The sequence below is a fragment of the Schistocerca nitens genome, chromosome 1 (assembly GCF_023898315.1).
Source record: "Schistocerca nitens isolate TAMUIC-IGC-003100 chromosome 1, iqSchNite1.1, whole genome shotgun sequence".
In the NCBI taxonomy this organism is placed as follows: domain Eukaryota; kingdom Metazoa; phylum Arthropoda; class Insecta; order Orthoptera; family Acrididae; genus Schistocerca; species Schistocerca nitens.
In genome coordinates, this window is record NC_064614.1 from 630,418,870 (window position 1) to 630,445,037 (window position 26,168).

At 45.8% G+C, this 26,168-nt stretch overlaps 1 protein-coding gene across 1 annotated transcript in view; it reads right to left on the reverse strand.

The window, feature by feature from the left end:
- LOC126191751 (cadherin-89D) overlaps window positions 1-26,168 on the reverse strand; it is a 410,787-nt gene that overhangs the window by 23,053 nt on the left and 361,566 nt on the right. The window contains exons 20-22 of the mRNA XM_049932553.1: window positions 22,278-22,611; window positions 15,647-15,783; window positions 9,090-9,311 (exon numbers count right to left, since the gene is read on the reverse strand). Of these exons, the coding sequence (XP_049788510.1) occupies window positions 9,090-9,311; window positions 15,647-15,783; window positions 22,278-22,611 (693 nt within the window). The remainder of the gene's footprint in view (window positions 1-9,089; window positions 9,312-15,646; window positions 15,784-22,277; window positions 22,612-26,168) is intronic.

Sequence of the window (26,168 nt, forward strand, 5' to 3'; positions counted from 1 at the left end):
AAGTCCGGTGGCTGGTCGTATGAATACCGAGTTATAAATACAAAATCAGATAGGGATAACTCAGGAGTGGCTTTAATAAAGCGTAAAAAAATAGCAATGCGGGTAATCTACTATGAACAGCATACTGATCGCCTTATCATGCCAAGATAGACACGAAGCCCATTCCTACCTCACTAGTACACGTTTATATGCCAACAGGCCCACTTGATGATGAAGAGACCGAACAAATATATGACGAGATAAAAGAAATTATTCAGATACACAAAGGAGACAAATATTTAATTGTGATGGGCGACTGGCATTCGATAGTAGGAAAAGAAAGAGAAGAAAATAGTAGATGAATATGGATTCGGGGAAAGGAATGAAAGAGGAAGCCGCCCGGTAGAATTTTGCACAGAAATTAATTTAGTCATCACTAACACTTGGTCTAAGAAACATAAAAGAATATAATATATGTTGAAGAGCCCTGGAGACACTGGAAGGTTTCAGATTCATTATACACTCCTGGAAATGGAAAAAAGAACACATTGACACCGGTGTGTCAGACCCACCATACTTGCTCCGGTCACTGCGAGAGGGCTGTACAAGCAATGATCACACGCACGGCACAGCGGACACACCAGGAACCGCGGTGTTGGCCGTCGAATGGCGCTAGCTGCGCAGCATTTGTGCACCGCCGCCGTCAGTGTCAGCCAGTTTGCCGTGGCATACGGAGCTCCATCGCAGTCTTTAACACTGGTAGCATGCCGCGACAGCGTGGACGTGAACCGTATGTGCAGTTGACGGACTTTGAGCGAGGGCGTATAGTGGGCATGCGGGAGGCCGGGTGGACGTACCGCCGAATTGCTCAACACGTGGGGCGTGAGGTCTCCACAGTACATCGATGTTGTCGCCAGTGGTCGGCGGAAGGTGCACGTGCCCGTCGACCTGGGACCGGACCGCAGCGACGCACGGATGCACGCCAAGACCGTAGGATCCTACGCAGTGCCGTAGGGGACCGCACCGCCACTTCCCAGCAAATTAGGGACACTGTTGCTCCTGGGGTATCGGCGAGGACCATTCGCAACCGTCTCCATGAAGCTGGGCTACGGTCCCGCACACCGTTAGGCCGTCTTCCGCTCACGCCCCAACATCGTGCAGCCCGCCTCCAGTGGTGTCGCGACAGGCGTGAATGGAGGGACGAATGGAGACGTGTCGTCTTCAGCGATGAGAGTCGCTTCTGCCTTGGTGCCAATGATGGTCGTATGCGTGTTTGGCGCCGTGCAGGTGAGCGCCACAATCAGGACTGCATACGACCGAGGCACACAGGGCCAACACCCGGCATCATGGTGTGGGGAGCGATCTCCTACACTGGCCGTACACCACTGGTGATCGTCGAGGGGACACTGAATAGTGCACGGTACATCCAAACCGTCATCGAACCCATCGTTCTACCATTCCTAGACCGGCAAGGGAACTTGCTGTTCCAACAGGACAATGCACGTCCGCATGTATCCCGTGCCACCCAACGTGCTCTAGAAGGTGTAAGTCAACTACCTTGGCCAGCAAGATCTCCGGATCTGTCCCCCATTGAGCATGTTTGGGACTGGATGAAGCGTCGTCTCACGCGGTCTGCACGTCCAGCACGAACGCTGGTCTAACTGAGGCGCCAGGTGGAAATGGCATGGCAAGCCGTTCCACAGGACTACATCCAGCATCTCTACGATCATCTCCATGGGAGAATAGCAGCCTGCATTGCTGCGAAAGGTGGATATACACTGTACTAGTGCCGACATTGTGCATGCTCTGTTGCCTGTGTCTATGTGCCTGTGGTTCTGTCAGTGTGATCATGTGATGTATCTGACCCCAGGAATGTGTCAATAAAGTTTCCCCTTCCTGGGACAATGAATTCACGGTGTTCTTATTTCAATTTCCAGGAGTGTACAATGGTACGTCAGAGACTTAGGAACCAGATTTTAAACTGTGAGACATTTTCAGGGGCAGTTGTGGGCTCTGACCGAAATTTATTTGTTATGAAATGTAGATTAAAACTGAATATTTGGAAAACAGTAGGAAATTAAGGAGATGGGACCTGGATAAGCTGAAAGAACCAGAGGCTGCTGAGAGTTTCAGGTGGAGCATTAGGCAACGGTGGATTAAAACAGGGGAAATGAATACGGTAGCAGACGAATGGGTAGTTTTAAGAGGTGAAATAGTCAAGGCAACAGAGAATGAAATAGGTAAAAAGCGAAGGACTGGTAGAAATCCTTGGATAACACAAAAGATATTGAGTTTAATGGATGAAAGGAGAAAATATAAAAATGCAGTATATGAAACAGACTACCAACGTTTAAAAAATGAGATTGACAGGAAGTGCAAAATGGCTAAGCAGGAAAAATGTAAGGGAAAATGTAAGGGTTTAAAACCATATTTCGCTGGCGGAAAAACAGATACCGCCTATAGGAAGATTAAAGCAGTCTTTGGAGAAGACAGAAGCGGTTGAATTATCATCAAGAGCTCTAATGGAAAACCATTTCTAAGCAAGGAAGAGAAAGCTGAAAGGTGGAAGGCGTGTATAGAGGGTCTATGTAAGGGAGCCAAACTTGAAGGCAGTATTGTAGAAAGAGAAGTTGGACGTAGATGAAGATTAAAGGGAAGATATGATCCTGCGAGTACAATCTGACAAAACTCCGAAAGACCTAAGTCGGAACGAGACCCCGGGAATGGACGATACTCCGTCAGAACTACTGATGGCCTTGGGAGAGCCACCTGGTGCACAAGATGCCTGAGGCAGGGGAAATACCCTCAGGCTTCAAGATGAATATTATAATTCCAATCGAAAGAAAACAACTGGTGACAAATGTGAAAATTATCTAACTTTTTTTTTTTTTTTTTTTTTTTTTGGTCATCACTCTACTGACTGGTTTGATGCGGCCTGCCACGAATTCCTTTCCTGTGCTAACCTCTTCATCTCAGAGTAGCACTTGCAACGTACGTCCTCAATTATTTGCTTGACGTATTCGAATCTCTGTCTCCCTCTACAGTTTTTGCCCTCTACAGCTCCCTCTAGTACCATGGAAGCCATTCCCTCATGTCTTAGCAGATGTCCTATCATCCTGTCCCTTCTCCTTATCAGTGTTTTCCACATATTCCTTTCCTCTCCGATTCTGCGTAGAACCTCCTCATTCCTTACCTTATCAGTCCACCTAATTTTCAACATTCGTCTATAGCACCACATCTCAAATGCTTCGATTCTCTTCTGTTCCGGTTTTCCCACAGTCCATGTTTCACTACCATACAATGCTGTACTCCAGACGTATATCCTCAGAAATTTCTTCCTCAAATTAAGGCCGGTATTTGATATTAGTAGACTTCTCTTGGCCAGAAATGCCTTTTTTGCCATAGCGAGTCTGCTTTTGATGACCTCCTTCCTCCGTCCGTCATTGGTTATTTTACTGCCTAGGTAGCAGAATTCCTTAACTTCATTGACTTCGTGACCATCAATCCTGATGTTAAGTTTCTCGCTGTTCTCATTTCTACTACTTCTCATTACCTTCGTCTTTCTCCGATTTACTCTCAAACCATACTGTGTACTCATCAGACTGTTCATTCCGTTCAGCAGATCATTTAATTCTTCTTCACTTTCACTCAGGATAGCAATGTCATCAGCGAATCGTATCATTGATATCCTTTCACCTTGTATTTTAATTCCACTCCTGAACCTTTCTTTTATTTCCATCATTGCTTCCTCGATGCGCAGATTGAAGAGTAGGGGCGAAAGGCTACAGCCTTGTCTTACACGCTTCTTAATACGAGCACTTCGTTCTTGATCGTCCACTCTTATTATTCCCTCTTGGTTGTTGTACATATTGTATATCACCCGTCTCTCCTTATAGCTTACCCCTACGTTTTTCAGAATCTCGAACAGCTTGCACCATTTTATATTGTCGAACGCCTTTTCCAGGTCGACAAATCCTATGAAAGTGTCTTGATTTTTCTTTAGCCTTGCTTCCATTATTAGCCGTAACGTCAGAATTGCCTCTCCCGTCCCTTTACTTTTCCTAAAGCCAAACTGATCGTCACCTAGCGCATTCTCAATTTTCTTTTCCATTCTTCTGTATATTATTCTTGTAAGCAGCTTCGATGCATGAGCTGTTAAGCTGATTGTGCGATAATTCTCGCACTTGTCAGCTCTTCCCGTCTTCGGAATTGTGTGGATGATGCTTTTCCGAAAGTCAGATGGTATATCGCCAGACTCATATATTCTACACACCAACGTGAATAGTCGTTTTGTTGCCACTTCCCCCAATGATTTTAGAAATTCTGATGGAATGTTATCTACCCCTTCTGCCTTATTTGACCGTAAGTCCTCCAAAGCTCTTTTAAATTCCGATTCTAATACTGGATCCCCTATCTCTTCTAAATCGACTCCTGTTTCTTCTTCTATCACATCAGACAAATCTTCACCCTCATAGAGGCTTTCAATGTATTCTTTCCACCTATCTGCTCTCTCCTCTGCATTTAACAGTGGAATTCCCGTTGCACTCTTAATGTTACCACCGTTGCTTTTAATGTCACCAAAGGTTGTTTTGACTTTCCTTTATGCTGAGTCTGTCCTTCCGACAGTAATATCTTTTTCGATGTCTTCACATTTTTCCTGCAGCCATTTAGTCTTAGCTTCCCTGCACTACTATCAGTTTAATAAGCCACGGTTTCAAAATACTAATACGAACTCTTTACAGAATAATGGGAAAACTGGTAGAATCCGACCTCCGGGAAGACTGAATTCCGGGGAATTGTAGAAACATGCAAAACAATACTGATCCTACGACGTATCTTCGAAGAAAGGTTAAGGAAAGGTAATGATGATGTTATCTGGTTTGTGGGGCGCGGTTATGAGGCCCGTACAAATTTCCCTTTCTTTGATAATCACTTTTCCCGGATGATAAGGACAATACAAACACCCAGTCCCTCGGACGGAGAAAATCCCCGACCCGGCAGGCAATCGAACTTAGGACACTGTGATCCAGAAGCAGCAAAGCTAGACCACGAGCTGCGGACCTAAAGGAAAGGCAAACCTATGATTACAGCATATGTAGACTTAGAGAATGGTTTTGACAATGTTGATTGAAATACCCTCTTTGAAATTATGAAGGTTGCAGGGGTAAAAATACAGGACGCGAAAGGTTATTTACTACTTCAACAGAAACCAGACGGCAGTTGTAAGAGGAGAGTGGAATGAAAGGGAAGCAGTGGTTGAGGAGGAAGAGAAACAGGGTTGTAGCCTATCCCCGATGTTATCCAGTCTGTACATTGAACAAGCAGTAAAGGAAACCAAAGACAAATTTGGAGTAGGAGTTAAAATTCAGGGAAAAGAAATAAAAACTTTGAGATTTGCCAATAACATTGTAATTCTGTCAGAGACATCGAAGGAGTTGGGAGAGCAGCTTAATGGAAATGACATTCTCTTTAAAGGAGTGTATAAGATGAAATTCAGGAAAAGCAAAACAAGGAAAATGAAATGTAGTCGAAGTAAATCAGGTGATGCTAAGGGTATCAACGTAGGAAACTAGACGCTTAAGGTGGTAGTAAAGTTTTCCTATTTGAGTAGCAAAATAACTCATGATGGCCGAAGTAGAGAGGATGTAAAACGAAAGCTGGCAATGGCAAGAAATGCGTTTCTGAAGAAGAGAAATTTGTTAACTTGAATGTAGATTTAAGTGTCAGGAAGTCCTTTCTGAAAGTATTTGTATGGAGTGCAGCCATGTATGAAAGTGAAACATGGACGATAAATAGTTTAGACAAGAATAGAATAGAAGCTTTAGAAATGTTGTGTTTCAAAAGAATGTGTCCGCCTCGATAGCTGAGTGGTCAGCGCGAAGGATTGCCGTCCTACAGGCCCGGGTTCGATTCCCGGCTGGGTCGAGGATTTTCTCCGCTCATGGAGTGGGTGTTGTGCTGTCTTCATCATCATTTCATCCCCATCCGGCGCGCAGGTCGCGCAATGACGTGTGGAATGTAATAAGACCTGCACCAAGGCGTCCAGACCTGCCCCGCAAAGGACCTCCCGGCCAATAGCGCCAAACGCTCATTTCCATTTTCCACAGAAGAATGTTGGAGATTAGAGAGGTAGATCACGTAACTAGTGAGGAGGTACTAAACAGAGCTGGGGAGGCAAGAAATTTACGGCTCAACTTGACCAAAGGAAGGGATCGGCTGATAGGACACACTCTGAAACGACAAATTTAGTACTGGAGGGAAGTTTGTGGGTTAAAAATCGTAGAGGGAGACCAAGAGATGAATACAGTAAACAGATTCAGATGAGTGTAGGTTGTAGTAGTTATACGGAAATGAAGAAGGTGGCATAGGATAGAACAGCATGGAGAGCATCAAACAAGTCTCTTGAGTGAAGACCACCACAACAACAACCGTTAATAGCCTACATTTTTCCCTCTGTGAGACAAGGCGGTCAATGTTTTAATGGAAGAAAGTCTGCGGTTGCTTACGAAACCATTATTGTAACCAGACGCGCACCTCTTCGTCCGAAGCAAATCGAAGATCACCAGTACCTTTTTTCAGGGCTCCACAGCTATGAAAGTTGTATGGGGAGAGATCAGGACCGTATGGAGGATGTGTAAGGACTTCCAAGCGAAACTTCTGCAATGTAGTGGAAACACTCTGACAACAAAGTGCCCGTCCACATGTTTGCAAGCTTGTATCGATTACACTGCTTAAGTTTCGCTGGAAAGCCCTTACACCTCCTCCGTACAGTCTCGATATCTCCCCATGCGATTTTCAAATTTCTGAAGCGTTGAAAACGTTCCTGGCCGTCGATTTGTTTCGAACTAAGAGATGCATCATGGTTCCCTAGGCAACTACACACATTTTACGATGACAGTATTGACCGTGTTATCTAGCGCTAGAATGAATGGATTAACACTTATCGCGATTACTTTTGAGATAATAAACCGTTTAGTTATTTTTTTCAGATGCCTCATTTTCATTTGACTGGACTTATAAATCGTGTTAGATAGTGCGTAACATTGTATTCATGGTACTTTCCGGCATTCTATAGCCATTATTGACCAGTAACAATTAAGACTTTGTAATAAGTGTTGCGTAACTTGATGTAGTAGTAACTAGTAGTTGGAACTTGAAGAGTGATGCCGAGCGAGTCAGGGTAGTGGTAATCCGATGGACTCGTTTCCAGGGGAAAGGGAGTTCGAATCACCGTCGGGCCGTGCAGATATAGGTTTTGTGAGATTTATCAAAATCGCTTACCGTAATTGCTGGAATGGTTTCTTTCAAAGGGTACAACCTGTTACCGTCCCTATTCCCTGATGACGTCGTCGCCTGGGCGTTAAACCCCAATCCCGTCAGAGAGTGCAAAATAACCTTGAAAATACCAAGTCCCACTACTGTTCCGAAGAACCCCCAAAAATTGAATTTTTTAAAATTATTTTATAGCTGTGGACATCTAACTGGTGAAAAAAAATTATGTGCAGGTATTAGGAGAAATGTCTCACACTCTAGGTAACTTTCTACCACAATCACAAGAATACGTTGTTTACTTTGCCCTTTACGCCCGTTTCCACATAGCGCGATTCGCCTAATTTGACAAGCTAGGAACTCGTTCAAACACTACTCGCCATTGAAATTGCTACACCACGAAGATGACGTGCTACAGACGAGAAATTTAAGCAACTGGAAGAAGATGCTTTGATATGCAAGTGATTAGCTTTTCAGAGCATTCACACAAGGTTGGCGCCTGTGGCGACACCTACAACGTGCTGACATGAGGAAAGTTTCCAACCGATTTCTCATACACAAACAGCAGTTGAAACATTGTTGCGATGCCTCGTGTAAGGAGGAGAAATGCGTACCATCCCGTTTCCGTCTTTGAAAATGGTCGGATTGTAGCCTATAGCGATTGCGGTTTATCGTACCGCGACATTGCTGCTCGCGTTGGTCGAGATCCAATGACTGTTAGCAGAATATGGAATCGGTGGGTTCAGGAGGGTAATACGGAACGCCGTACTGGATCCCAACGGTCTCGTATCACTAGCAGTCGAGTTGACAGGCATCTAATCCGCATGACTGTAACGTATCGGGCATACACGTCTCGATCCCTGAGTCAACAGATGGGGACGTTTGCAAGACAACAACCATCTGCACGAACAGTTCGACGACGTTTGCAGCAGCATGGACTATCAGCTCGGAGACCATGGCTGCGGTTACCCTTGACGCTGCATCACAGTCAGGAGCGCCTGAGATGGTGTACCCAACGACGAACAGGGTGCACGAATGGCAAAACGTCATTTTCTCGGATGAATCCAGGATCTGATGGTCGCAACCGAGTTTGGCGACATCGTGGTGAACGCACATTGGAAGCGCGTATTCGTCATCGCCATACTGGCGTATCACCCGGCGTGATGGTATGGGGTGTCATTGGTTACACGTCTCAGTCACCTCTTGTTGCCACTGACAGCACTTGGAACAGTGGACGTTATATTTCAGATGTGTTACGACCCGTGGCCCTACGCTTCATTCGATCCCTGCGAAACCCTACATTTCAGCAGGATAATGCTCACCGCATGTTGCAGGTCCTGTGCGGGCGTTTCTGAATACAGAAAATGTTCGACTATTGCTCTGGCCAGCACATTGTCCAGATCTCTCACCAAATGAAAACGTCTGGTCAATGGTGGCCGAGCAACTGCCTCGTCACAATACACGTCACTACTCTTGATGAACTGTGGTATCGTGTTGAAGCTGTATGAGCAGCTGTACCTGCACACGCTATCCAAGCTCTGTTTGAATCAATGCCGAGGCGTATCAAGGCCGTTATTACGGCCAGATGTGGTTGTTCTGGGTACTGATTTCTCAGGATCTATGCACCCAAATTGCGTGAAAAAGTAATTACATGTCAGTTCTAGTGTAATATATTTGTCCAACGAATACCCGTTTATCATCTGATTTCTTCTTGGTGTAGCAATTTTAATGGCCAGCAGCGTAGTAAGAGAGATCCTGCTAGAGGTATCAGCCGAAATGCTTTCCGCACACGCAGTGAGCAAAGGGAGGTACGGCGGTGGGGCGACGGCAGCGACACTTACGAGCACGTTGGCGATGGTGGAGCGGCCGTCGTCGGCGCCGCGGCGGTCGGTGGCCTTGACGTCGAATCCGAAGACACGGCCGGCGTCCCTGCGGAAGGAGGAGAGGGCGCGCACACGGCCGCTGGCGGCGTCCACCGCGAAGCGCGCCTGCGGGCCCGAGCCGGCGCCGCCCAGCAGCGAGTAGCGCACCTCGCCGTTGGCGCCCTCGTCCGGGTCCTCCGCCTGCACAAGCCGCGCGCACACACCTCACCACCGCGCTCTGCACTACACACGTGTGTAATCGTACAGGAATGCTGGCTGTCACACCCCGAGGAGAAAATCCTCTATCTCCGTAAAAGGAGAAAATTGTAACATTCAGAAAAAATGACCCCTGTAAGAAAAGTTTAGTACTCTCATAAAAGTATACTATCTCATAAAAGTATATTATCTTCAACAAAATGATGAGTTTACACGTGTAAACATATTGAGCACAGTGATCATCACAAAGAACAGTAACAAAATTTTACATAGAAGAGTCTTGATAGCATAATATCACTTTTAGGTTGACTGCTCGACATCAGTGGATGGTATCCACAGTTCCTGCTCTGTGCTGTCGCCTCCACAAGCCATTATTGGAGTACGTTCTGAAAATGACCCACACCTGGTGGAAATCTGCGCCCACGTATGAATGGAAGTGTTTTTATGCGATGAGGACTTTTCTACTTATTACACTAAAACAAAAACGCAACGGCCTTGCCGCAGTGGATACACCAGTTCCCATGAGATCACCGAAGTTAAGCGCTGTCGGGCGTGGCCGGCACTTGGATGGGTGACCATCCAGCCGCCATGCGCTGTTGCCATTGTTCGGGGTGCACTCAGCCTCGTGATGCCAATTGAGGAGCTACTCGACCGAATAGTAACGGCTCCGGTCAAAGAAAACCATCATAACGACCGGGAGAGCGGTGTGCTGACCACACGCACTCCTATCCGCATCCTCAACTGAGGATGACACGGCGGTCGGATGGCCCCGATGGGCCCCTTGTGGCCTGAAGACGGAGTGCTTACACTAAAAAAAAGCAAACTACGCTCCACGAAGGAATTATCCGAATGGAATACAATTCGGTAAATGTGGTGCACATGTAAGGAAAAATAAAGACGACATGACATATTCATGGAAAGAGCTTCACGAACTAAGCAAGCCTATAATGCGTTGACCAAAATCTGGCCTTTATGCAAGCAGTTATTCGGCTTAACTTTGACTGATAGATTTGTTGGTTGTCCTCCTGGGGGACATCGTGCCACATAATGTTGCGGGCTTTCAAAATAATATAATGTGATGGTGTGGCCCTCAACAACGTACCCTCAGAATCAGAGTTGAAATATTAAACGTTTTGGCTGGTTTCGTTGTCTAGGGGCTGGAATACGTAGTTCCCGCATCACAAGCCAAATACAGCTGAGTCTACAGTATATAATATGAATATACACATGAATCGAATGGTCGAAGGTTCCTATCACTCGGTAATTGCGAATTTTAAATGTAACATTTATAAATGATATATGGAAATTAAATAAAATCAGCAGGTACTATTTTTAACGACTTTAAATGATGATTATGATAACACAAGTACCTTTATGAATGCCGTTTATTACTGCAAACAATTATTGGTGTCGATGGTCCAGCAATTAAATAAAACATAAGTTGAACAAAAGGGAAAAAATAGATTCCTACTTCAAGTAATTAGTTATGAACAACAACATAGCTTGCGAGATATTCACTTCTAAACGCATCCTACGTCTTCACTGCAGAAGTAGGCACTACGAAATACGAGGGGCGGTCAGAAAGTAAGCTCCGATCGGTCGCGAAATGGAAACGACTATGAAAATCCGATAAAGCTTTGCACAGATGTGTTGGGTAGTGTCTCTAGTATAACCCCAGTTAGCATCACGTCGCTCTTCTCATTTCTGAGCTGGCAGTGAGTGCGTAAAGATGTCTAGAAAATAGTGTCTGCCGCCAAGTACGAGGGCCTGGTGAGAAATTTTGCCTGAAGCTATGCAGCTAACATTACATAACTGTCGTGCTGTTTCTTCTTCAAGACAATTCTCAGCCGCATTCTGCAGGGGCAATGAAGATGCTCCTGCATCGTTTTCAAATGGAAATGTGAGATTACCCACAATACAGTCCGCAATTGTCTCCCCCTGAGTTTCATCTCTGGTCACATGAACCGCTGTCTTTGAAGACAACATTTTGACACAGACAACGAGGTGTAGGCCAGCGTGGAGAATTGGCGGAAAGCACTGGCGGCTGCCTTCTATGATGAGGCTATTGAAAAGTTGGTACAACGCTATGACAAAAGTCTAAGTCAGAACGGCGACTACGTAGAGAAGTAGCTGAAAGGTGTAGCTAATTGTTACAAGTAAAAAATTTCTGATGTTCACTGTGGTTTCAATTTGGCAATCAATCGGAGCTTACTTTCTGAACAGGCCTCGTATTTCTATCTCCCGCGACCACGCGCAAACTGCTCCACTCTCCAGGTCCTTTCTGCGACCGCCCGTCGCGCCTTCGCGTCCTGCACTCTCTGTGTCCCGTCCAGAACTGAAGCTCCTCCTCCACTTCCATACAATCTCTCCACGTGTTACCGCGGGGCTGCTACGGTCGCAGGTTCGAATCCTGCCTCGGGCATGGATGTGTGTGGTATCCTTAGGTTAGTTAGGCTTAAGTAGTTCTAAGTTCTAGGGGACTGATGACCTAAGATGTTAAGTCCCATAGTGCTCAGAGCCATTTCTCCACGTGTCCTTCTTGGAACGATCGCTGTGATTGGCTAGAGCGCTCCCGCCCTGTCTCCAAGCCAACACACACTCATAAACGTAATGAAAAAACATTCGAAATATTGGATTTACATTTAAATAACTTGAAAATAAACAAATATTCCTACGGCTGGACCATAAACACACTCTAACACACATTATTAAATACATAACCAAATTAAATAAACATATATCAAAGGAATAGAACCGAAGGTAGCCCAGTAGCCTACTGTCTCTGTGTTTTCTAAATTGTAGTAAATATTTAACCAATTTCTTCATGAATAGTATACATCGGATATAGACAAAGACACAGACGAATACATATATTTATAAGCACACTGCTACCGTTTTTTCCGCAGCTCGTGGTCGTGCGGTAGCGTTCTCGCTTCCCACGCCCGGGTTCCCGGGTTCGATTCCCTGCGGAGTCAGGGTATTTTCTCTGCCTCGTGATGACTGGGTGTTGTGTGATGTCCTTCGGTTAAAAAAGGTTCTGAGCACTATGGGAGTTAACATCTGTGGTCCTCAGTCCCCTAGAACTTAGAACTACCTAAACCTAACTAACCTAAGGACATCACACACATCCATGCCCGAGGCAGGATTCGAAACTGCGACCGTAGCAGTCGCGCGGTTCCGGACTGCGCGCCTAGAACCGCTAGACCACCGCAGCCGGCTGTCCTTAGGTTAGTTAGGTTTAAGTAGTTCTAAGTTCTAGGGGACTGATGACCATAGATGTTAAGTCCCATAGTGATCAGAGCCATTTGAACCATTTTTTTGCTACCGTTTTTCGTCCACGAGAGTCAGAGGGCCATGGACACGGGTTCCTAGGTAGATGCCGTGTTTCTTGTCTTCCGCAGTACGTTTGATACAGTTCCTCACAGTCGTTTAATGAACGAAGTAAGAGCGTATGGACTAACCCACCGATTGTGTGATTGGATTGAAGAGTTACTAGATAACAGACCGCAGCATGTCATTCTCAATGGAGAGAAGTCTTCCGAAGTAAGAGTGATTTCAGATGTGCCGCAAGGGAGTGTCGTAGGACCGTTGCTATTCACAATATATATGTAAATGACCTTGTGGATAACATCGGAAGTTCACTGAGGTTTTTTTGCGGATGATGCTGTGGTATATCGAGAGGTTGTAACACTGGAAAATTGTACTGAAATGCAGGAGGATCTGCAACGAATTGACTCATGGTGCAGGGAATGGCAATTGCATCTCAATGTAGACAATGTGCTGCGAATACATAGAAAGAAAGATCCTTCATCATTTTAGCCATAATATAGCAGGTCAGCAACTGGAAGCAGTTAAATCCAGAAATTATCTGGGAGTAGGCATTAGGAGTGATTTAAAATGTAATGACCATATAAAATTAATCGTCGGTAAGCAGATGCCAGACTGAGATTCATTAGAATCCTAAGGAAATGCAGTCCGAAAACAAAGGAAGTAGGTTACAGTATACTTGTTCGCCCACTGCTTGAATACTGCTCACCGGTGTGGGATCCGTACCAGATAGGGTTGATAGAAGAGAGAGAGAAGATCCAACGGAGAGCAGCGCGCTTCGTTACAGGATCATTTAGTAATAGCGAAAGCGCTACGGCGATGATAGATAAACTCCAGTGGAAGACTCTGCAAGAGAGACGCTCAGTAGCTCGGTACGGGCTTTTGTTGGAGTTTCGAGAACATACCTTCACCGAAGAGTCAAGCAGTATATTGCTCCCTCCTACGTATATCTCGCGAAGAGACCATGAGGATAAAATCAGAGAGATTAGAGTACACACTGAGGCATACCGACAATCTTTCTTTCCACGAACAATACGAGACTGGAATAGAAGAGGGAACCGATAGAGGTACACAAGATACCCTCCGCCATACAACGTCAGGTGGCTTGCAGAGTATGGATGTAGATGTAGATGTTGATTGTAATGGGCCACTTTGACCTGCAATAATTCATGTACTATTCAAGTTACATGCCTGTAATTATAGCAATTTTGATTTACACTAATAGCTTTCTAAAGACAAGTCGAGCGACAAAATCGGATGAACCGTTTATATTTTGGAAATTCGTTGCTGGGTGTTACTTGTATAATTTATCGTCAGATACTAAACTTTAAACTAATAAAAATATTGAAAATCTGATTACACCATCAGAATCGTCGTGCAAATAATGGCAATGTACATGTTTCTTTTTGAGACATCATGATTCGTCTGGCTACTGTTTATTTCTGAACGAACTGTCAAATGTCTGCCATTAAGGTTTTAAAAAGTCCGCCATCTTTGGCACTACCGGCATACAAATCTCCTTCATCGGCACAAAGCCCATTCCTCGACACAGCGTCAACATGAAACCCCAGCCACGTGGTCGGTCTGGACCACCCGCTGCGGCTACTACCCCTCTTACTCCGGCTAACGTTCGGCACCACGCGGTCGCTGACGAGCCCCGGCGTGCCTAGCGGCCCGTGCGGTGGTCGAAAACTCCGAACTTAAAATATTTCCAGGGCACCACAACTCGCCCGTTACCTCACACTGTCCAGTTGACGCATTAGTTCGTCAAAATCCTGAGCTGGTTGGTGGGCCTGCCCATAATGTTCCACAAGTTCCCAGTTGGGTGAGACCCAGCGACCTTGATGGCCACTGTAGGATTTGGCAAGCACGAAGCCAAGCAGCAGAAACTCTCTCCGTACGCGGGCGGGCTTTATATGGCTGAAATGTAAGCCCAGGATGGCTTGCCATGAAGGGCAATAAAACGGGGCGTAGAATATCGTCGACAAACCATTGTGTTGTAACGATGCCGTGTGTGACAACCAAAGGAGTCCTTCTATGAAGAGAAATGGCAGACCAGACCATCACTCCCAGATGTCAGGCCGTACGGCGAACGCCAGTCATATTGATATCCTTCTGCTGTCCAGAGGGTCTCCAGACATGTATTCGTCCTGTAATCTTATTGACTGGAGTAGAATTGTCTTCAATGATGAGTCTCGCTTCAAATGGTTCAAATGGCTCTGAGCACTATGGAACTTAACTTCTGAGGTCATCAGTTCCCTAGAACGTAGAACTACTTAAACCTAACTAACCTAAGGCCATCACACACATCCATGCCCGACACAGTCCTCCACACGATAAAGTACTCACAAGGCAGTTTATAAAAGGCCAGAGGATGGCAACAGCAAACAGTCTCTTGGCATCTGGATCTTGTCCATGAAAGAGCAAGGCGGAATTCCAGCTTTTCCCCAGTGCTTATATTATGATTCTGACTATGAGTACCCAAACTGGAGAAGGTCGAAGGTAATTCATATGGTTTAAGTGGTAAGCTGACTTCTTAGAAAAGATGCTTAACTAGTTCATTCTGCACGCTGCATTGTGCTATTGGATGTAACATGACCTTTGTTTCCCGACGTTCGTCTACGAAGCTCATACGTGACTAGAGAATCGATATCTCGTACTTCCATACATTGACATTGTACTAACCTCTGTTATTTAACTTTTTCTTCAAAATACAAGTCAAACATCAAGAACTGCCAGTTGCAAATTTATATTTTAATTTATTTAACACGACATTTACTTTCTCTGTTTTCGGCTTGAATTATTCTGCAGAGTTTCTGTAGATCGTGTAGATTGTAAAGCAAGCCATCTCAGAATTTTGACATCCTATTTCATGTTGCATTCTTGAAGGCTTTCTGAGTGTCAAGAAATGTAATAGAACTTAATGCATGTAAACAATGTGCACCAGACGACAGAGTGATATGACCCGTCAGTTGCCGCTCCGCCCACAGTACCTTGACAGTGAGTATGTGGTGGCCGTAGGTGGTGGAGGTGGGGATGGCCGTCACCAGAGGTCTCCCGCTGCCCAGGAAGCGGGGCGAGTTGTCGTTCACGTCCCGAACCAGCACCACCACGCGCGCCTCGTCGTGACCTGCAGCACACAATTAGTCTTCTTCTCAATTAACGCTGACCAGGAGTTGTTACTAGAACATGTTCATCCAAAGATCTTGAACTACGCAGTTTGCTATTGTGATAATTCGTTACACGTTGCATTAAAGTTTTTTGTAAAAGATGAAACAGATTTTTATGATTGTATCATTGGATTAATAATTACGAAACATGTAACAGACAACTATTTTTTTATATACTGAAGTTTGATTAGTAGTCTCAGGCACTGTTTATGGATTTGTCTGATCGTTTACGTGAATGGCAGTTTATTTTCTTTTCGATTGTGGCTAGTGCTTAATTTCGGTTATTGGTTTTGTTTGTTTGTGCATTTCAAATAGCCACATTATAGAATAACTAAGTTATGAATAACGTCTTGAATTTTGTATATATGTACACCAAAAGAACACAAAATCAAAGCCCATTTACACTGCCGCGTGATCGGTCCATGGATCTGCAAGACATTTATAATAGTAACCTGCAATAGTTCAAAGCTTACTATGCTGACGCTCTTTTACCTATAGTGTGTAAAGGGCAAACTCTTGTACGTGATAAGCCATTACAAACGCCTGAGTACCAGTTACAAGTTACATTGCCAGGTCTACGATTGCATCATCTCTGGACATAATGAAAGATCGTTGAAAAATGATTACACCATTCATCGATGCTGTTTACATGTAAGATCGAGTGAGGCTATTAAAGCAACTGTTAATGAACCCGACGTATCTGATTTTTCTCCCATTTAGTTTTTCCTTATTTTCGTGTATACCTGCGTCTAGCAATTTTTAAACATATGTCGTGCGAGCTAACTCCTACATTAGGATAATGGAGTCAGAGAACAATTGAGATAAACGTTTTTATGGGAACATCTTACCATGTGGCGAACGTGTCTTCAGGGCTTGAATGACAGAAACACAAGACTGTAGCAACGATAGCTGATAGTATTTCAAAGGAGATCAACAAGAGTGCGCCAGCTCTCGCCTCTGCTTGGCATCATGGCAGCAAAAGGAGAATGTGCCAGCCTAGAACAGTTGAAAACAGGAGCATCGCCAGGCTAGATGTAAACTAGAAGGCTCCAAGCCCGCGGCCCATCCGCTTAGTCTTCACTCAACTTGGTTGCACGAGAAAGAGGGTGAATAAACGTCGTTAGCTTGATGGAACTTGCCAGACGCGACCTATGCTACCTCGCCCCGTGACAAAGCCACACGCTCAACACGTGTAGCCGCACGGCTGTCACTCGGCTGTATCCACTTGGTCACAGGGTGGGAGGGTACCGAGTACGCAGGCGTGATGCGGTTCCTTTACTGAGTACTGCGAGCCGCAGCGTAGCGTGGTACGGCCACGTGCTCGTCCGCGCGAAGACGAGAGAGTGAACTGTCGGCCGAGTGAAGCCGAGTCGCCTGAAAAGCGAAGTGAGGGGAACGAGAGCCGCTCACGCGCCAGCGCCACGTGGACGCACTGCGCAGTGTGGATCTGCAAACACTTCAGCAGCGGTCGTCAAACTGCGGTGCGGTTCTTAACCACATTATGTAACTGTGTGCACGTAGCAGCTAACAGCTGAATACAAAAACGCCAACTAACGTTAAGAGCTTCTTAAGACTTTCACACTCGAAATATTAAAAATTAGGATTTTTTAATTTTTTTCTTGCTTTTTTAATTCGATTACAAGATGTGCATTGTTACATACATACGGGCTGATCTGAAATGAAGCCACTACGCATGAAACGTCGTTACTTTTTGTGGTAAGGCAAAATGTATTTCCTTTCTGCAGACAGGCATAGGGCTACTTGACAGAGAGCCTATTTCCATCTGATTGTGTGAGGTTCGTTCTCTGCGCTATGGTGTACACAGTGCCTTAAGGTGCCATTTGTTGGTAGATGCTTTCCTTTGTTGCACGTTTTTCAATTTCAACTACAGCTATACATTTTTTGCTAATGATTCTTATGATGTACTTGCAAGTCCAGATCTTTCTGATTAGTCTGCAAAACGTTTTGCTATAGCATACTATCCTCAAATCGAGATCACCGCCTTCAGCTACCTCATCGTCTCCACTTTCACTGCTACTGTCAATCTGTGAGCCGGCATCAGAATAAATCCTTCCAAAAAGGAACACCAGAATGTCCTCTAGCTTTATTCTCCGAGAGTGCATCGTGTGAAACTGGAAATGCAACAACCTGTCACAGCTAGTCATGTTGCCCATAGAGCCACAGTGGTTTCTAAAGGAACCACAACAATAATCACGAAAATAAATAAATAAATGTAATTATTATCGCAACACATGGAGTACAAACTGGAACATGGCAGTTTTCTGTACTAATCCATGTGCAAAACAAGCGTCCTTTGAGACAAATTCAGTCGTGCACAGCTTACAAAAATAGTTCCTACGTCTGCTCGTCTTGTTCCTTTGTGTGTGTTTTTTCATCAGTTTTCTGATTTGTTTGACGCGGCCCACCACGAATTCCTCTCCAGTGCTAATCTCTTCACCTCAGAATAGCACTTTCAACCTACGTCCTCAATTATCTGCTGGATGTATTCCAATCTCTGCCTTCATCTACAGTTTTTGCCCTCTACAGCTCCATCTAGTACCATGGAAGTCATTCCCTCATGTGGTGTCACCGCCATACACCACACTTGCTAGGTGGTAGCCTTTAAATCGGCCGCGGTCCGTTAGTATACGTCGGACCCGCGTGTCGCCACTATCAGTGATTGCAGACCGAGCGCCGACACACGGCAGGTCTAGTCTAGAGAGACTCACTAGCACTCGCCCCAGTTGTACAGCCGACTTTGCTAGAGATGGTTCACTGACTACAGGCGCTCTCATTTGCAGAGACGACAGTTTTGCATAGCCTTCAGCTACGTCATTTGCTATGACCTAGCAAGGTGCCATAATCAGTTACTATGTCTTCTGAACAGATAATATTGTGACTCATGTACCGTCAAGAGCGACGATCATCATTAATGGATTAAAGTTAAGTATCAAACTACTTACGTCCGCTTTCTGAATTCTAATTCCTTGTCATGTTCCAGACCTCACGTCAGTATAGTTCTTCCCTCCTCACGCCAGCCTGCGTGAGCTAAAATGCGTGCATTTCGGCCTCCTCTAGTAACACGGTTTTGGCTCTTCTGCCAACCCAACACCTCATGTCTTAACAGATGTCCTATCATCCTGCCCCTTCTCCTTATCAGTGTTTTCCACATATACCTTTCCTCCTACGATTCTGCGTAGAACCTCCTCATTCCTTACCTTATCAATCCATCTAATTTTCAATATTCGTCTCTAGCACCACATCTCAAATGCTTCGATTCTCTTCTGTTCCGGTTTTCCCACAGTCCATGTTTCACTACCATACAACGCTGTACTCCAGACGTACATTCTCAGAAATTTCTTCCTAAAATTAAGGCCGATATTTGATATTAGTAGACTTGCCATTGCTAGTCTGCTTTTGATGTCCTCCTTGCACCGTCCGTCATTGGTTATTTTACTGCCTAGGTAGCAGAATTCCTTAACTTAATCTACTTCGTGACCATCAATCCGATGTTAAGTTTCTCGCTGTTGTCATTTCTACTCTCATTACCTTCGTCTTTCTTCGTTTTTCTCTCAGTCCATACTCTATACTCATTACACTGTTCATTCCATTCAGCACATCATGTAATTATTCTTCGCTCTCACTCAAGATAGCAATGTCATCAGCGAATGGTATGACTGATACCCTTTCACCTTGAATTTTAATTCCACTCCTGAATCTTTCTTTTATTTCCATCATTACTTCCTCGATGTACAGATTGAACAGAAGGGGCGAAAGGTTGCATCTTTGTCTTACACCCTTTTTAATACGAGCACTTCGTTCTTGGTCATCCAGTCTTATAATTCCCTCTTGGCTCTTGTACATATTGTATATTACCCGTCTCCCCCTATAGCTTACCCCTATTTCAGTCAGAATTTCGAACACTTTGCACCATTTTTCACTGTCGAACGCTTTTTCCAGGTCGACGAATCCTATGAACGTGTCTTGATTTTTCTTTAGTCGTCCTACCATTATCAACCGCAACATCAGAATTGCCTTCCTGTAGCCTTTACCTTTCCTTTCCTAAGGCGAAAGTGATCGTCATTTAACACATCCTCAATTTTCTTTTCCATTCTTCTGTATATAATTCTTGTAAACAACTTGGATGCATGAGCTGTTAAGCTGATTGTGCGACAACTCTCGCACTTGTGAGCTCTTGCCGTCTTCGGAATTGTGTGGATGATGCTTTACCGAAAGTCAGATGGCATGTGGCCAGACTCATACATTATACACACCAACGTGAATGGTAGTTTTGTTGCCTCTTCTCCCAATGATTTTAGAAATTCTGATGGAGTGTTATCTATCCCTTCTACGTTATTGCTCGTCTTACTGCTAAGATTTGAAACAAGTGAAGCAGTTCAAGCTGCAGGCGCTATGTAGCAGCATCTGCTGGAGACGTAGCTAGAGATGTAGCAACTGTGCCACGAAATGAAAAAAAACCTAGAGCCATATTGTCTGAAAGGGTTAAGAGGAGCTTCTTAAACGTACTGTCTTACTGCTCAGTAACGAACAAAAAATGCTTACGCAAACAGTAATATTTTACGATGTGTTTTACTTTTATTGACTTTCTGGATTCGGTGATGAGTTAAGTAAAGTTGGCCGCTTTACATTAGGGCAGAAGCATAACTGGCGCGGCCATTGCGGGATGTGAGAACGGGGATGTTTCATTCCTTGTCTTCCAGTACTGATAACCAGTGACGTACGCGAGTCAGCTGCTATGGTGAATTTCAAACGGAAGTATGACGGATCCGTGAATGCGCTGAGTGTAGCAGCGAACAGAGCGCTCCACACGAAATATTCCCAGTGATGCTGGCTTTTAACAGTGTGTACTTGGGGACCGGCGGACACCTCACGGCGCCATTACTATAGCTAGTCTGTTGCGGACTCGTAACATACGAATTTGTGTGTTACCAATTAATACACTACTGGCCATTAAAATTGCTACACCACGAAGATGGCGAGCTCCAGAAGCGAAATTTAACCTACAGGAAGAAGATGCTGTGATATGCAAGTGATTAGCTTTTCAGAGCATTCACGCAAGGTTGGCGCCTGTGGCGACACCTACAACGTGCTGATATGAGGAAAGTTTCCAACCGATTTCTCATACACAAACAGCAGTTGACCGGCGTTTCCTGGTAAAACGTTGTTGTGATGCATCGTGTAAGGAGGAGAAATGCGTACCATCACGTTTCCGACTTTGATAAAGGTCGGATTGTACCCTATCGCCATTGCGGTTTATCGTACCGAGACATTGCTGCTCGCGTTGGTCGAGATCCAATGACTGTTAGCAGAATATGGAATCGGTGGGTTCAGGAGGGTAATACGGAACGCCGTGCTGGATCCCAACGGCCTCGTATCACTAGCAGTCGAGTTGACAGGCATCTAATCCGCATGGCTGTAACGGATCGTGCAGCCACGTCTCGATGTCTGAGTCATCAGATGGGGACGTTTGCAAGACAACAACCATCTGGACGAATAGTTCGACGACGTTTGCAGCAGCATTGACTATCAGCACGGTGACCGTGTCTGCGGTTACCCTTGACGCTGCATCACAGACAGGAGCGCCTGCGATGGTGTACTCAACGACGAACCTGATTGCACGAATGGCAAAACGTCATTTTTTCGAATGAATCCAGGTTCTCTGTACAGCATCATGATGGTCGCATCCGTGATTGGCGATATTGCAGTGAACGCACATTGGAACCGTGTATTCGTCATCGCCATACTGGCGTATCATCCGGCGTGATGGTATGGGGTGCCATTGGTTACACGTCTCGGTCACCTCTTGTTCGCATTGACGGCGCTCTGAACAATGTTCGTTACATTTCAAATGTGTTACGACCCGTGGGTCTACCCTTCATTCGATCCCTGCGAAACCCTACATTTCAGCAGGATAAAGCACGACTGCATGTTGCAGGTCCTGTACGGGCCCTTCTGGATATAGAAAATGTTCGACTGCTGCCCTGGCCAGCACATTCTCCAGATCTCTCACCAACTGAAAACGTGTGGTCAATGGTGGCCGAGCAACTGATCCGTCACAATACGCCAGTCACTACTCTGGATGAACTGCGGTATCGTGTTGAAGCTGCGTGGGCAGCTGTACCTGTACACGCCATCCAAACTCTGTTTGACTCAATTCCCAGGCGTATCAAGGCCGTTATTATGGCTAGAGGTGGTGGTCCTAGGTACTGATTTCTCAGGATCTATGCACCCAAATTGCGTGAAAATGTAATCACATGGGAGTTGTAGTATAATATATTTGTCCAATGAATACCCGTTTATCATCTGTATTTCTTCTTGGTGTAGCAATTTTAATGGCCGGTAGAGTAAGATGTCAGAGGAACAACGTCACCATTGGGGCTGCTGAGGAGAGAAGTTGGACGACAGGTGTCCTAGAAGGGGGAGGAGGGCTCACCCAGGTCTCCGAGGTCTGGCGGGTAGAGCAGCACGAGGCGGCCGCGCCGGCTGTAGGTGGCGCGCACGGTGGCCTCGAGGCGCGGCGTGGCCTCGCGGTCCGGGCTGGCCACCAGCAGCAGCGAGCTGTTGTCGCGGCCGATGGCGAACCAGGCGGCGTGCCGCGACGGCGCCACGCTCAGGTTGAGCGGCAGGCCGAGGTACGGCGCAGACACGTTCAGCGCCGCCACCACCACCGGCGTCTCGCAGTTCTCCTCCACCGACACCTCCAGGTAGCGAGGCGAGAACACCGCCTGCCGCGCCGACGAACCTTCCGGCTCCGGCTGCACCTCCACCTGTCGCACACACCAATTCACACGTCTACAACGTTAACGCTGACGTCCTCACTGAGTCTGTTTCAAGTTCAAAATGAGTCTTTGGGATCTCTTGTTTTCCAGCATGCATTAAAGTTAAAATCTTCTGGGTTGTTAGGCCGCATCATATTTCCTTCTAAACTAATGCACGATTCGACCCCTCCGCTGCGATCTTCTTCAGATGTTTCGGTGTCCACTAATGCTACAATACTGTTCTAATAGTAGTGGACACCGAAACGTCTGAAGAAGGTCCAAGCAGAGGGGTCGAAACGTCGATTATTTTAGAAGGAAATATGACGCGACCTAGCAACCCACAAGATTTTAAATATTGCGACAACGGCCACGAAATCCTACGAACTTACATAGGCTTAGAGATTGTCCGTAGACACAGTGGACAGACATGGAAGTACACTATGTGATGAAAAGTATCCGGACACCCCCAAAAACATACGTTTTTCATATTAGGTGCATTGTGCCGCCACCTACTGCCAGGTACTCCATATCGGCGATCTCAGTAGTCATTAGACACCGTGAGTGAGCAGAATGGGGCGCTAAGCCCTCGAAAATGGTCAGGTGATTGGGTGTCGCTTGTGTCATACGCCTCTACGCGAGATTTCCACACTCCTAAACATCCATAGATCCACTGTTTCCGATGTGATAGTGAAGTGGAAACGTGAAGAGACACGTACAGCACAAAAGCGTACAGACCTTCCCCGTCTGTTGACTGACAGAGACCGCCGACAGTTGAAGAGGGTCGTAATGTGTAATTGGCAGACATCTATCCAGACCATCACACAGGAATTCCAAACGGCATCACGATCCACTGCAAGTACTATGACATTTAGGCGGGAGGTGAGAAAACTTGGATTTCATGGTCGAGCGGCTGCTCATAAGCCACACATCACGCCGGTAAATGCCAAACGACGCCTCGCTTGGTGTAAGGGGAGTAGACATTGGACGATTGAACAGTGGAAAAAAGTTGCGTGAAGTGACGAATCATGGTACACAATTTGGCGATCCGATGGCAGGGTGTGGGTATGGCTAATAACCGGCGAACGTCAGCTGCCAGCGTGTGGAGCGCCAACAGTAAAATTCGGAGGCAGTGGTGTTATGGTGTGGTCGTGTTTTTCATGCAGGGGGCTTGCACTATCACAGCACACACCTACACTGAAGTTTTAAGAACCTTCTTGCTTCCCACTGTTGAAGAGTAGTTCGGGGATGGTGATAGCATCTTCCAACAAGATCGAGCACCTGTTCATAATGCACGTCCTGTGGTAGAGTCGTTACCGACAGTAACATCCCTGCAATGCACTGGCCTGCACAGAGTCCTGACCTGAATCCTACAGAACACCTTTGAGATGTTTTGGAACGCCGACTTCGTGCTAGGCCTCACCGAACGACATCAATACCTCTCATCAGTGCAGCACTCCGTGAAGAATGGGCTACCATTCCCCAAGAAATGTTCCAGTACCTGAATGAACATACGCGTGCGAGAGTGGAAGCTGTCGTCAAGGCTGAGGGTGGGCCAACATCTATTGAATTCCAGCATTACCAATGGAGGGCGCCACGAACTTGTAAGTCATTTTCAGCCAGGTGTCCGGATACTTCTGACCACATTGTGTAGCTTCACTCACCTACAGCTATGTATTGTGAACCAAATCGAGACCGTCACACCGCGAAAGTGAGGTTAAAGCGTCTTCATCATCAAGATCATTAGCGTCGAAGGTGTGCTTCGTGTCGCACAGTGATGAGCAAGGCTATTACGGCTCAACCGAGCGGGGTGGCGCAGTGGTTAGACACTGGACTCGCATTCGGGAGGACGACGGTTCAATCCCGCGTCCGGCCATCCTGATTTAGGTTTTCCGTGATTTCCCTAAATCACTCCAGGCAAATGCCGGGATGGTTCCTCTGAAAGGGCACGGCCGACTTCCTTCCCAATCCTTCCCTAATCTGATGAGACCGATGACCACGCTGTCTGGTCTCCTTCCCCAAACCAACCAACCAACCTATTACGGCTCGCTCTGCTGGAATTATCAATCGAGCTATTTAGAGAAGCCACATCACGACAATGGAAAATGCAAGTGGACGCATTAGTGTCAACGCAACAAAAGATACAGAGGCAATGATTAATGAATTCAGTATACGATGACAAAAACACAGAGGTAAAGATGCAGAAAAGCATTCGTTGTACGGGCTCAGAATGGTATCCCGATGCAAATTTCACCAGCCTATTAATCATCACATGCCATCTTCGTCCGGCTCGGGCCACGGGCTGACACGTAGCCACAAATTGTCAGATCGCACCTTAAACGTATCCAATCGGTTACAACTACGCGGACTTTACAGGCCGCTGGTGAAAATATGTAACGATACCGTGATCGATATCCTCGTCAGCGATCTACAAGGACTATCCACAAAGTTCGATAACATTTATGTTCCAGCAGTACAGACAATCAGAACTAAATCAGTAATGATGAACCACCAGTGACATACTGAATGATACCACCTAAAAGAAGGCTTTTTCTCAGAACAGCACTGCGTACATCGTTTTATAAAGGGTGACGATATTGCCTTTTAATAGTAATTTGGGAAGATGTTGAGAAGTAGAGTTGAAGAAAAAGCAGAAGAGAATAACGTAGAAGATTATTATATTAATAGCCGCGCGGGATTAGCCGAGCGGTCTCAGGCGCTGCAGTCATGGACTGTGCGGCTGGTCCCGGCGGAGGTTCGAGTCCTACCTCGGGCGCGGGTCTGTGTGTTTGTCCTTAGGATAATTTAGCTTAAGTAGTGTGTAAGCTTAGGGACTGATGACCTTAGTAGTTAAGTCCCATAAGATTTCACACACATTTGAACATTTTTATATTAATAGCTGGGTATTCGGCACTATCCGGGTATGTACTTATTCCAATCTTCTTCTAGTCCGTCTCCTCCTCTCTCCTCTCTATGACCATTTCCCCTTCCACTGTCTCTATCCTTATCCTCCTGTTATCTCTGCATATCTCTTCTTTCCCCCTCGCTACCTCTCCATCTCTTCGTCCTCTTCCACGTTATCATACTCTCCCCCAACAGGAGGCTGCTACTCCTGTAGTATTTATTTCCAGATTGTAACTAATATATACACCAAATTTGCTTTAAATCATTCCACTGTGTTTAGGGTGAGCTTTCTGCCCATGGCTCTGCCAGAATATGTACATGTCAAACATGTTTTCAAACTTATTTAACGCGTATTGTACAGATATTTCACCAGCATGTCTAGCGAATTTCGCCCTTCAGTTTCATTTTCACGCACCTCAATGTTCACGGAGACGTATCTACAGTACTATGTGCAGCAAAATGATATAATTTTCCAATTACATTCAGTGGTACACGTGAATAGTGTCTGCAAAATGCGTCGCGAATATAGTTTGTAGCGCCGGCCGGTGTGGCCGAGCGGTTATAGGCGCTACAGTCTGGAACCACGCGACCGCTACGGTCGCAGGTTCGAATCACACACATCCGTGCCTCGGGCATGGATGTGTGTCATGTCCTTAGGTTAGTTA